This window comes from Pelophylax lessonae (assembly GCF_965119305.1).
Source record: "Pelophylax lessonae genome assembly, chromosome: 1".
Classification (NCBI taxonomy): Eukaryota; Metazoa; Chordata; class Amphibia; order Anura; family Ranidae; genus Pelophylax; species Pelophylax lessonae.
In genome coordinates this window covers 276,429,157-276,443,337 of record NC_138768.1, presented here as the reverse complement: position 1 = coordinate 276,443,337, position 14,181 = coordinate 276,429,157, and the positions used below count along the sequence as shown (strand labels likewise).

At 48.0% G+C, this 14,181-nt stretch overlaps 1 protein-coding gene across 1 annotated transcript in view; it reads right to left on the bottom strand.

Annotated features, from left to right (window-relative positions):
* Window positions 1-14,181, bottom strand: part of RNF10 (ring finger protein 10) — a 42,376-nt gene that overhangs the window by 13,485 nt on the left and 14,710 nt on the right. The window contains exons 7-8 of the mRNA XM_082260146.1: window positions 3,035-3,195; window positions 2,746-2,865 (exon numbers count right to left, since the gene is read on the bottom strand). Coding sequence (XP_082116272.1) covers window positions 2,746-2,865; window positions 3,035-3,195 — 281 coding nt within the window. The remainder of the gene's footprint in view (window positions 1-2,745; window positions 2,866-3,034; window positions 3,196-14,181) is intronic.

Here is a 14,181-nt window from a genome sequence, read left to right as displayed (position 1 = left end):
AGAGGACTTGTCCACAGAACCGGGCTTACTGGTCTTATGCTTGCCCCAGTGCTTTTTAGTCCCTCAAGAAGCTCTGAACGGTTTACCTTTTTCTTGCGCCCCGGAGGCACGAAAAAACCGTCTATGAGCGGTAAAGGAAGGCCCCCGCTTAGTATGGTGCGCTTTACCTTTGGAGGATTGAGGAAGAAGAGTACTCTTCCCCACCAGTCAGACCCCTGATCAACTCATCCAGTGAGTCGCCAAATAATCGCTCTCCCAGAAAAGGAAGATCTGTCAGGGCTTTCTTGGAAGCCTGGTCAGCCGACCAGCTCTTCAGCCAAACCAACCGTCTTAATGCAATCCCCACAGCCAACACTCTGGCCACCAGGGGAGCCGCATCCAAGGACGCATCACACAGGAACACCAGGGCCTGGTCCATAAGTTCCATCAGCTCCGGGGGAACTATGTCAGGATCCAAGTTCCCCTTCAGAACCTCCACCCATTCCGTAACCGTCTGATACTAAAACAGACACAAAAAACGGTTTGAGAATAGAACCCGCCAACACATGAAGATGGTGGGAAAGGGATTCCACCCGCCAGTCCACCGGATCTTTAAAAACTGGGGAATCTTCCAAAGGCACTATAGTAGATTTGTTCAACCTGGAAACAAAATGATCCACCTTGGGCGATACCGACCAATGGTTGGAAACCGCCTCAGCAAAAGGGATAAGGGCGTTTAAAGCGCTTAGGCAAAACAAGCACGTGCCTATTGCGCTGCCATTGGTCATTAACAATATCATAAAAATTCTCAGGAAGAGGAAAAACCTTGCTCGATTTTTGGGTCTTGCGGGAGCCAAAAGACACCCGTGTCCCCGCCGGCGTGGGTTCATCTGCCATTTTTAAAGTTTCCCTTACTGAAACAATCAGGGCTTCCACCAAAGCGCGTTCCCGCGCTGCAGCCGAAGACAGGTCCTATTCACCATCTGACTGCGAGGACAGCGACCCCTCGGGTAGCGGGGCGGGGGGGCGCATCCGTTAAAACCACACACTGAATCAGAAGGACCCCACAAATGATGGAGATAGCAGCAGCAGTTTTCAGCTAGTAACCGTTTTCATAACAAAATCGACCTTGATCACCAGGCTTTCCAGGGCTGCTGAAATTGCGGCCAGCGACTGCGATCCGGACGTCGCACTAAGTGGGTCTGAGGGTGAATTTACTGCCTGGGACTCCATATTCAATCCAACCGAAAAAAGGAGTACTGTCACCTTAAAAACACAGACTGCGGTTCCCACCACCGATCGCCGTGGTCTGCCGAGTCCCCCTTAAATATATACCGACAGCAGAGTGTGCAGAGATATGCCCACAAACACCCCAGTACTGTACCACCTTCAGAGGAAATCTAAATCGGACTGTGCAGCAGGAAGAGGGAGTCACAGGAAATGGCATCAGCCTTGTATGTGAAAGGTCACGCTGCCTGTGTAGCTCCATAGGGCTACACAAAAATTGCTGCCAATGCAATTCAATAGAAAGCACAGGGAAAATGGCTGCCCCATACAAGTCAATGGGAAAATATTTTACATTGCTCACATTAAAGATGTCGGTGCCCACGGCGTGCCATGCGGTCAGGGACCCCCAATATGAAGGCCTCAAGGATCTACCACCAGACGCAGCATGAAAAAAAAGGTACAATTGCCACCCCAGCATCCCCCAAAGGGCGGGAAAGCGGAACAGGGCACGAGGCCGGGTAACCAAACAGGCCATAGGGATCTTTTAGGAAGTTCAGGTCCTATTATCCCCAGTAGAGGGCCCTAATCCCCCAAGGCCACCGAGGGGCAAGGGGGGGCTACATTTACTCCACCCATACCATGGACCGGGTGGGCTCCGCTCCAGGCAGAACCACCCCCCACAGGCTCGTCCCCACCAGAAAGGGGCTCTGTCGTGGTGAGGCCTAGTGCAGACTATAACCTGCTTATGCTCGTAGGCCAGGCTGGGGAGACCTTAAGGCTCTAGATTATCCAGTACAAAACCCCAGCTGGCATTGCTTGTAGATCACCAGGAGGATCCCCCTGAACACTAACTAGCAAAGTGAGTACAGATAAATAAAAACAAAATATACAGAAAAGAATAAAAAACTGAGACTGAAGTCCCAGCAGGAAACCTAGGTCCTACTCCTTCTCTAGGCAGAAACAAACTGGTTTGCTGGAGCAGAGGGTGTGGGGTTATGCCTGTGGGGACAGCCCCGCCAGGGGGGGAGAATTACTTCTTTTCCTGCCTAGAACTACTCCTGCAGGGGGCACCATAACCCAATGGATAAGTAGTATGGAAGCTGTGTCTGTCAATGGACGATAGAGAAAAGTGTATTGTAGCTTTTTGTTATTTTAAACATTTTTTTTTTTTTTCAATGTAATACACTTTTTTTTTGTTTATTACAGCTTTGTAATGGAAAGGGGAAAAACCCCATAAGAATACAGATGTGTTGTTTAAAAAATGTATCTAAGTGTTAGCAATGTAGTTTTTGTTGTAGTAATGGAATAAAACATGTTATTAGAAACTTTCAGATCACTGCATTATGCAGTTTCCACAAGTTACATGAGCAAAAGCCGAACATACATCTTAAGTTTTTTGATTGTTTAGCTGAATGAGAGATTGTATTCAACAGCTGACATTGACCATTTTAAAAGACCAAAATCTCTTAATGGCTTTGCTTACGTTTATAGATGACCTAGTTTCTGTGTAAGATGGATATAAAGGGTTTTGGTACTAACACTATAGTCAGAGTCTGACTTTTTCTCTTGAGTGTGTGTCTCCACCTCCAAAACCTCTGCATACGTTTCAGTGGACCCAACATCCTGTTTATAGGGTGCCTGGAGCAGGTCCTGACGATCCTGAAAAGGAACAATAAAAATGCACATATCAGTGATGCAGAATAAGACAGGAACACAAGTCCCAAACAACGTCATTTTATAAAACATATGCTTTATGTACTCAATCTTTGTGACCTTAGGCCACAATCATTACAACTCAGTTAGGCAAACCTTCCAGCATGGAACTAACCTTTAAATCCTGAATGGCAGCTTCAATAAAACAGGCTTCAGGGGTTTCCCCCTCAACACTGTACTGCTCCAGGAGTGCTGCCTTCTCTTCATTTATGACCTGCTTCAAGATCTGCTCATTGGAAGCCAGAAGAAGCTTGGAGAACAAACTATGTTCCTCATCTGGAAAAGAATGACCATTGTAATCCAAAGCAAAACATTCCTAATTTCATTTAAGAATAATGAAAAGCCTATAACTTTAAACCCAGCAGCCACCTTTAACCAATTAAGGGACGGGCCTATTTCTGACACTTGTTTACAAGTTAAATCCATTTTTCTTGCTAGAAAATGACTTAGAACCCCCAAACATATATACATATACATATATATATATTTATATATATATTTTTTTTTTTTTTAGCAGAGACCCTAGAGAATAAAATGAATATTTTGTAATCACACCTTATTTCCACAACGGTCTTACAAATGGAATTTGTTTGGAAAAAAAATACATTTTTGAATTTAAAAAAAGAAAACAGTAAAGTTAGCCCAATTTTTTCTATAATGTGAAAGATGTTACGCCGAGTAAATTGATACTCAACATGTCATGCTTCAAAATTGCGCACGCTCGTGGAATGGTGACAAACATTGGTACTTAAAAATCTCCATAGGCGACATTTTAAAAATGTCTACAGGTTACCAGTTCAGAGTTACAGAGGAGGTCTAGGGCTAAAATTATTGCTCTCACTCCAATGATCGCGGCGATACCTCACATGTATAGTTTCAACACTGTTTACATATGTGGACGTGACTTGTGTATGCGCTCGCTTCTGCACGCGAGCTAACAGGGACAGGACGCTTTCATTTTTTTTTTTTCCTATTTTATCTTTTATTTTTACACTGTCCCTTTAAAAAAAAAAAAAAAAATTTTTAGATCACTTTTATTCCTATTACAAGGAATGTAAACATCTCTTGTAATAGAAAGGACCCCCAGATCTTTATAATGTGAGATCTGTGGGTCAAACAGACCTCAGATCTCACACCTACACTAAAATGGCAAAAAAAAAAATATCTTTTTCATGATGAAAAAAATGGGTCCTTTAAGGCCGTTGGGAGGAAGCAAAGTATGACATCACTCCAGTCCACCAAGGCCATAGCTTTGAGTGGGGGCCATCTTGCCCTCACTCTACTTCCTGCCTAAGAGGAGAGAGGACGGGATAGTTTTTCCAACTACTGACGGCTCCAGTAAGCGGGGAAAACTACTGGGAAACGGCGAGAGGGGGGGCACCTCTCCTGCCACCTATAAAGGTGATCCCGCTGCAAATAGGCTGCTGGGACCACCTTTATGTTAAAGCGGACTGCCCGTTGTTTAAAAAAAAAAATACTTTAAGTATTTAACATCAAAGTACTGACGTGTATATATACAGTGGGTGGTCCGGAAGTGGTTAAAGTTTACCTTTTGTAATATGTTGCACCTATATTCAGGGTCTAACATGTTAACAGTTGTACTGCACCCGCACCCCCCCCCCCCCCTCATCCCCTGTTGTGAGAGCAAGCAGCGATCTTCTCCCCCTGCTCCACCCACCCACGTCATTATTTACAGTGTTCTGTCTTAAGAGCCTTGGCTTTTCTGTTGGCTTGTACCAGAGGTACCTGGTAACTCTTTTTCTAAGTCTTCCAGGGCAGCATTTGAGAGATAAGCTCCTCCCACCTGAAACAGGAAACTCAATAGTCCACCATTATAAAATTGTCAGTCACACATGTGTGCCTCAGTAATAGTAACGCACTGAAGGAACCCTCAGTAAGCTTATGAATCTGCAAAACCCTTTTGTATTGTTGTTTAGGGCGGGAATGAGTGCTGCCCTGGAAGACTTGTTAAAAAAAAAAAAAAAAAAAAAGTTACCAGGTACCTAACCTAACTCTGGTTTTCTCTAATTGTCTTCCAGGGCAGCATCTGAGAGGATGCAATACTTACTAGGGAAGGGATAAAGTCTGGAGCACCTTGCGACCAAATGTCTGGTCCTGACTGGACAGCTGGTTGATGCAGTAATGCCTTGCGAAGGTATTGAAGCTCAACCATGTCGCTGCCCTGCAGATCTGCTCCATTATAGCCCCGGTCCTTTCTGCGCTTGAAGATGCCCAAGCTCTTGTCAAGTGGGCTTTGACCCTGCTCAGTGGGGTAAGGTTTTGTGCTTGGTAGGTTTCCTGAATCTGTTGTTCACTGTTTCTGATCTTTGCTGACAGTATTAGGACAGGAGATGTACCAGGGGATTGGAGGAAAGCTAACGTGATTCCGATATTCAAAAAGGGGCAGAGGCATATCCCGAGAAATTATAGGCCTGTCAGTTTGACATCAATAGTATGTAAACTTCTGGAGGGGATGATAAGGGACTATATCGTAGAGTTTGCTAAAGACAACAACATCATCAGCAGTAACCAGCACAGGTTTACAAATGGGCGTTCTTGTCAAACCAATCTCTTAACATTCTACGAGGTGGTGAGCTGTGAGCTAGATAGGGGCAGACCAGTGGATCTGGTGTACCTGGATTTCGCTAAGGCGTTTGATACAGTTCCCCACAAGCGCTTAATTTATAAAATAAGGTCTGCAGGTATCGACAGCAGAGTTTGCTCTTGAATGCGGAACTGGCTAAAAGGGCGTGTCCAAAGGGTGGTAATAAACAGCGCATACTCAGACTGGTCTGAGGTAGTAAGCGGGGTGCCCCAGGGCTCAGTCCTGGGACCAACCTTGTTCAATTTATGAATAAACAGCATTGAGGTCGGGGTCAGTAGTTCGATATCAGTTTTTGCAGATGACACAAAATTGGCCAGGGCAAAAACTGCACAGCATGAAGCAGATATCCTACAGAATGACCTGGACAAAATGACGGAGTGGGCAACGACATGGCAAATTAGGTTTAATGTGGAGAAGTGTAAGATTTTGCACTTGGGGGACTAAAAACATAAAAGCACAATACACGTTAGGAGGGGGAACCTTGGGGGAATCAAAAATGGAGAAAGATCTGGGAGTCTTGGTTGATGATAGATTAGGCAATAGCATGCAATGTCAAGCGGCAGCTGCCAAAGCCAACAGAATATTAGCATGCATAAAGAAAGGGATGTATTCCAGAGATAAGACTATAATCCTTCCACTTTATAAAACTCTGGTCCGACCGCATCTGGAGTATTCTGTCCAGTTCTGGTCGCCAGTCCTCAGGAGGGATGTGTTGGAGCTGGAGAGAGTCCAGAGAAGGGCAACTAAACTGATTAGGGGATTGGAGGACCTTAATTATGAAGAGCGTCTGCAATCGCTTGATTTATTCTCCCTGGAGAAGAGACGCCTGAGGGGGGACATGATAGCAATTTACAAATATCTCAATGGGGATCTCCGCTTAGAAAAAAAGCTGTTCAGTCGAAGGGATTGCACGAGGACTCGAGGGCATACAATGCAATTAGAGAAGCGTTTTAACCTCAGGCAACGTGGGGGGTTCTTTACTGTGAGGGCTACAAGATTGTGGAATTCTCTACCACAAGAGGTGGTTTCTGCGGGAAGTATGGTGGCTTTCAAAAGACTCTTAGACGTACATCTCAAGGATCAGGACATTCGGGGCTATGTGAGATGATTACAGCTACACACACCTACACAGGTTGAACTGGATGGACTATTGTCTTTATTCAACCTCATCTACTATGTAACTATGTAACTATGAATAGCAAGCTTTATCCATCTGGCTAACGTACTTTGAGGCCTGTTTTCCTTTGTTGACTCCTGCGTGGAGAATGAATAGTGTGGTCGTTTGTCGCCAATCCCTAGTCCTCTCAAGGTAAGCTATTAGAATTTTCCTTACATCTAGCATGTTTTATGCATCGCTTTTCTTGCTATCCATCCAACCTGAAAGGGAGGCGATAACCACAACCTGTGTCCTGTGGAACATTGAAGAGACTTTAGATAGAAAAGCTAGGTCTGGGGTGAGGATTATTTTATTTGTCTGAATCAGACAGACAATAAGGTTCTATCAGATAGAGTCTGTATTTCGCTGACACAAGCGCCACTAGGAGTACTGTTTTTAGTGTAAGTTATTTATCTGAGCATTCTTCCCATGGTTCAAAGGGTGTAGAGAGGAATCCTTTAATTACCCTGGAGAGGTCACATGTTGGGGGTTCTGGTGAACTTCATAAGTCTGGCTCTTTTTAACGAGAGAAGGAATGTTATGAGGGGGGTCTTCTGCCAGCCTGATATCTAGGCAGGAAGAGAAGGCCACCACATGGACCTTCAAAGTGTTAAGAAAAATGCTCTTGTCCGCTCCTTCCTGTAAGAAACCCAAGACTGCTGGAATAGTCCCCTTGTCGGGGTCTGCTTTGTTACTGTACCAGAAGACAAACTTTTTTCTCACTTTCTCCTAGATGGATCTGGTTACAGTTTTTTTGCTGGCTAAAATTGTGTCTATCACCTTGTTCAACAGACCCTTCTGTAGCCTCACCCTTTCAGGAACCAGGCCTAGAGCTTCATGATCTTGTGGTTCGGTTTGTTGACCGGCCCTTGCGTTAGGAGGTCCGCCATGTCTGGAAGCATTAGATATGATCGAACACTAAAATTCTTCAAGTGACAACCATGGTCTCTCGGGTTAATGGGGTGCAATAAGTATCACTATTGCCTTTTCTTCCCTGATCTTTTATACTACCTTTGGTATAAGGGCAGTTGGAGGGAATGCATAACACAGCTGGTAGGCCCAATTTTGGTTGAACGCGTCTACACCGATGTTTCCATCTGTAGGGTTCAGGGAGAAGAATTTTGGGATTTCCGTATATATTTTTGACGTGAACAGATCCACCTCGGGTAGCTCTCCCATTCCCCCCCCCCCCCCCGAGTGATCAATGTTGCTTGATTTAAGGACCATTCTGTTTTTTGGCTTTTCCCAGCGTGTGGTCGGTTCCTTTCAGATGTGAGGCGGAGTTGGATCTGATGTTTCTCTTGACCCAAGACCGTGTAATTTCTGACAGACAAGTCGATTTTGTTCCCCCTTGTCTGTTCAGGCATGCCACCATTGTGGAGTTGTCTGACTTAATCCGGTCATCTTTGTCCTGGCATGCTCTTGGCGCCTCCTCTACGGCTTTTACTTCCCTCATGTTTGAGGATACTTGGGACCAATCGGGGTTCCATTTTCCTTGTACGCAACAATCTGCCATATGCACTCCCCATCCCAGAGTGCTGGCGTCCGTAGTGATCTGCACTGGATAGGACTGCGTCCCTTGAAGTAAATCAGTGGGTTGAGCCACCATTAGAGCGATCTTTTAATTGAACGAGGAACCAAAATATTAGTCTCTAGTGATAATAAGTTGCCATCCCGGGGTGTGGCCTGGCGCAGCATGTGAGAGGACGTGTGTGAGAGGAGCTCCGCCGGACCGATCTCCTTTACCGCTAATCCTGCAGCCCTCCGGGCACGATAATCCTCCCTTCACCTCCCGCACACCCGCGGCACTGACCTCCGCATGTCTCCGCCGAAGAAAGGCTCGGAAGCTGCGGCAAAACTGGCTGCATTCCGGAGGCTGGAGAAGGAGGCCCCGATCCAAGATGGCGCCGGCCCGTCGCTCGTGGTGGAGGAGCCGGAGAGCCCTGCTACATCCAAGGTATTGGAAGCGATTGCCACCTGCCAGACCATGCTGACGACTAAAATCGAGGAGGTGAAGGTAGATATATCACTGATGCGTCAGGATATGCAGAAGCTAAGGGACAGAGTTGGTGAGGCTGAACACAGAATCAGCGAGGTGGAGGACTCCCTCCCCCCATTGCAAAGCTCCTCAGACAGGCTGCAGCAACAAGTACACCTTATCCTTCAAAAACAAGATGACATGGAGAATAGGCTGCGCCGCTGTAACTTGCGGTTCATTGGCCTCCCGGAGGGCTCTGAAGGTGCAGACCCCTCATCTTATTTGGAACAATTGCTCACTCAAACATATGGCAGAGAATCCTTTTCCCCCACTTTTGTTGTGGAACGTGCACATCGCCTCTCAGGGCGTCCCCCCCCTCAGGGTGCACCCCCCCGCACATTCATCGCTAAATTCCTGAACTATCGGGACAGAGATGCCATATTGCGCCTGGCCAGAGTTAAGGGGAACATTCCATTTGGAAATCACAAAATAGCGATTTTCCCCGACTTCTCTGCTGAGGTCCAGAGGCGCCGCAAGAGCTTTTTGGAGGTCAAACGCAGGCTGCGTATCAAGAATATCAAATACTCTATGTTGTACCCGGCCCGTCTTAGAGTGGAGGGTGAGGACCGAGCCCACTTCTTTGAGGATCCGGAGGCCGCCATCTCCTGGCTAGAAGGACTGGAAGCTAGAGCCTGACCACCTTGCCCTGGCGACTTCATGACACTTTCTCCCTGATTGCCTGTGCCTTGTGCTGCTGCTGAGGTGGGGGGGGCTTTGTAGATCCTGAGGAACTCAAGACTTTGTACCCCCCTTTCCCCCCCCCCCCTCATTTCCCTGACCCACTGCTCCTGTGTTTGACCGGCGGAGCACCCTAGCTCCACAGATGGAACTGATTTTTCTGTTCTCTTCCTATGGATTTCCACCTGCCCATAGGTTTTGCTACCCAGCGATACACCCGTTGGTTTTCGCCCCCTACACCCGCTCAGGCGTGTGTTTGTGCCCAACTCCCCTGTTGCCCCCTGCGACTTATGCTGGACCTGGGCCCCCGGGCCCCCTTGCTTGTCCTAGTTGTATTTTGCTGTATTTTTGCTGACTATCCTGGGGGTCCCTGGCCTCCTGTTCTTGCTTTTTACCAGTCGCATGTGGGCCTGTTCTGGTTGAGGCACTTGTTTGGGAACATGCCCGCACAAGTTGGGGTTGGTGCAGGGCAGGGAGGGGGGTTTGGGGTATTACCATTGTTTACAGTTTATAATTGGTACAATCTCTATACTGTTTCTGTTCTATCCACATTGACCTCAAGTAATAACTGCCTGCTCTTTTACTGCCGTTTATTAATGTTAGTGTATGACCGTGGGATTGTTCGTTCTGTGGCCTTATTGCCTGAGATCCTGGGAGCCTCCGCTCCACGCTCCGTATTACCCCTGCCATGGCCGCATTGAAATTGTTGACGTGGAATGTCAGGGGTATGCGCGATAAGATTAAACGGACGGCTGTCTTTAATGTTCTACGCCGTGTCCGGGCTGACATTATAGTACTGGTGGAGACACATTTGGAGGGCCGCGTACAGCAGTCTCTCAAGCGGCCTTGGGTTGGCTGGGTGCATCACTCTGCATATAGCTCGCACTCCAGGGGTGTGGCGCTTCTGGTGGCCAAATCGGTGCATTTCCAGCTCCTAGGATCTCAGGTTGACCCAATGGGTAGATATGTCTTCCTTAAAACGTCAGTCTATGGGGAATTGATGCTTCTGATGGCTTTCTATGTGCCCCCCCCTTACTCTGCTGTGGTTATAATGGAGGGATTGGCGTTTATGGCACAATGCCCGGGGGCCCCGGTGATCTGGCTGGGCGACTTTAATAATGTGCTGGACTCGGGTCTGGATAGATCCGGTGGCGCCTCCCAGGCGCCGCCGGGGTCGTCCCCGACCAGGTTCTCCCGATTGGTGGAGAGCTTTGGTTTGACCGACTCCTGGCGTAGCAAGTACCCCGCTCAGCGTGCATACTCCTGTTTCTCGGCTGCACACCATTCTATGTCACGCATTGATCTGATATTGATGTCTCAAACCCTGCTCCCCAGGTTACTGGCGGCAGGCTTCGCCCCACGGACTCTGTCTGATCACTGCCCTTATTGGATACTGTTGTCCTTGCCCTGCAATAGACCTCCCCCGGCCTGGCGCCTGAATCCCGCCTGGCTCCCCTTGGTGTCTGATGGGAACGACATTGAGGGGACCTGGACACAATTCTTTTCTGATAATGAGGGCACTGCCTCCCCGGCTGCAGTGTGGGAGGCATTTAAACTGTTCGCCAGATCCACTATGATTTCCAAAATTAAAGCTGTTAGAGCGCGGGCTGCTGAGGAGATCTCCAGGGCAACGGCGAATCTGCTTGAAGCTGAACAGGCCTTTATGGCGGACCCGACTCCGACGCATGAATCCCAGTATAAATTGACCTCTAAAGTCCTTTCCCAACTTGAATATGAGAAGGCGAAATCTAAGATGTTTTTTCAGAAGCAGAATCTGTTTGCACATGGAGAGCGGGCGGGGAAACTCCTCGCATATTTAGTTCATTGTGAGGATAGGCCCCCGGTAGTTATAACTTTGAAGGATGACCTGGGTAATGAGATCACCGATCCTGCTGCGGTGACACAGTGTTTCCGATCATTTTTTAGTACACTTTACACCTCTAGGGCCCCCGCTGACTGCACTGACATGCATGACTTTCTGGACTCTATTGCCTTTCCCACATTGACACCCGACCAGTTGGCGACCCTCGAGGCACCCATTTCTGTGGAGGAGATTGCAGCAGCCGTGTCCGAGTTCCCTAGATCTAAGGCCCCCGGCCTGGACGGCCTCCCGATTGAATTCTTCTCCCAATATTCGGAACTCCTTTCTCCTAAATTATTGGCTTTGTTTCAATCTCTGTTCAAGGATGCAGCCCTGCCCCCTTCTATGCGGGAGGCGCTAATTGTGCTCATCCCCAAGCCGGGCAAGGACTTGCACGCCCCAGAGTCTTACCGTCCCATCTCTTTGCTCCCAGTAGACACTAAAATCCTTGCAAAAATTTTATCCCTCCGTCTTAACAAGGTGATCCTTTCACTCATACACTCGGACCAGGCCGGGTTCATGCCTGGGAGGAACACCTCATTTAACCTTCGCCGGTTATTCATGAATCTCCAGGCACAACACGACGGAATGGGCGGCAGGGTGGTGGTCTCCTTGGACACGGCTAAAGCATTCGACTCGGTAGAGTGGCCATTTCTATGGACCTGCCTGGACCGATACGGCTTTGGACCTAATTTTATTAAGTGGGTCAAACTTCTATATAGCGCCCCGGTAGCTAGGGTCCTGGCCAACGGCTGGCAGTCGACCGCCTTCCCTTTATCCCGTGGCACTCGACAGGGGTGCCCCCTCTCCCCCCTGCTGTATGCCCTGGCCGCGGAGCCCCTGGCGATGGCCATTAGAGCACATCCCAGGATTCGTGGCCTACGTAAGGGACCGCTGGAGGAGAAAATCAGCATGTATGCTGACGACACTGTTATATTTGGAAGACTCTCGAGATTCCCTGCTCACAGCCCTTTCTTTAATTGAACGGTACGGACGGTTCTCCGGTTTTCAGATAAACTGGGATAAGTCACAAATTCTCCCGCTTGACGAGAGCCCGCAGGCGATCGCCCCCGCAAACCCGGCCCTGCAGTGTGTATCCCGCATTAAGTACTTAGGGATTCAGGTGACGGCTAGCTCAGCAGATTATGTCCCAGATAACGTTCAACCCTTGTTCCCTCTGCTTAAGGCCAAAATTCAAGTATGGTCCAAATTACCTCTGGGAGTGATGGGTAGGGTCAATTTAATTAAAATGATTCTTCTTCCCAAAATTCTCTATGTTGTATGGCATTCTCCTATATATCTGCCACTCAGGCTGTTTAAGCAGATGGAATCACTCCTCAAGACCTTTGTTTGGGGTGCTAACCGGCACAAGATCTCCTGGCGCAAACTCAAAAATCCTACAAATCTAGGGGGGTTGGCCCTGCCGGATTTTAATCTGTACTATCTGGCAGCTCAGTTGTCCCAGTTCTTTCACATTGATAAAACGGATAGAGAACGCTTCTTGACCCTGCTCTGCCCTGGGTGGGCTCATCCCCTCGGGGACCCCCTCCTAGTTATCCTTAGGGGCGTCAGGGGCTCGCCGGAGCCCCTGTGCCCCAGATCTCTCCTATATCACTATTGTCGGATCTGGGAGGTGGTAGCGTCCAGGCTTCGGTGCCCTCCGTTCCATACACTCACCCCTCTGTGGCATAATAGTACATTGCGTGAGTTCCTCTCCATCCCTGACCTGTCGATATGGAGTGGGAGGGGTATTCTCCTCCTTAGCCATATCTCCACGACCACTGGTCTGCGGTCTTACGAGACCCTGCAAGACCAGTTTGCGCTCCAGGGCCCCATGCACTACAGATACTTACAGCTCTCCCATGCTTATAGATCTCAATTCCCTGACGGTCCTCCTGAGATAGAATCGGTCACCACCCTTGAGATTGTTAAAAGTACAGAACCCAGTCACCTCATTTCCATGTTCTACTCTGAGCTCCACACACCTTCCTCGACCACTTTAGCTTATGCACTTAAGACCCGCTGGGAGCGCAATGTGGGGGCCATGGAGGATGAGGAATGGGAGGATGCCCTGGAGACGTGCCGCAGGGTGTCGCCAAAACTGTCGGATCGCCTTACCCAGACCTTTATAATACACCAGGCTTATCTCACCCCGCTCAGACTGTCCAAATATCACCCTGACTTGGTCCCCTCTTGTCCTATGTGCGCAGACCCTGATGCTTCCTTCTTTCATCTATTGTGGAGCTGTCCCCAATTACAGACTCTATGGCAACAGGTAGTCACATTTCTGCACGACAAAATGGGGTCTCCTCTACAGCTCTCCCCTAAGGAGTGTCTCCTGGGGGTCTATCCGGATGGAGAGATGCCCAAATCCACTGTCATATTTCTTCAGGAAACTTTGTTTATAGCGCGTAAATTGATAGCCAGGCGGTGGATGAGACCTACTCCTCCTACTCTAGGAATGTGGATTAAGGAAATTAATAGTGTCATCCCATTTCATAAACTTTTATATAAACATAGGGGGTGCCCCCAGAAGTTCAACAAGATTTGGGACAAGTGGGTGCAGTGCCCTGACACAGCTCAGTAGTGCAGTGGGTAACTATTTTATGCTGACCGCCCCAATTGACCTAATATTGTCTGCTCGAGTGTTGGGCCGAAAGAAAGTAACTGATTACTGCCTTATTTTTACTATGTCTGTTCTGTTTCTAAGTGTTAATCACTGTGTATATTTGTATTTTTTTTTTTTTTTTGTACTTCTGTGTGTTATGAATCTGATCGAAGTTTCAATGCACGGTCTATTTTTGTATTGTACCAAAAGTTTCAATAAACCTCACTGTTTTAAAAAAAAAAAATAAGTTGCCATCCCATCGGGTCAGGATGTGCTTTTGTAGAGGCTGGAGCTGTGCCCAGGTGATGGCCGAAAT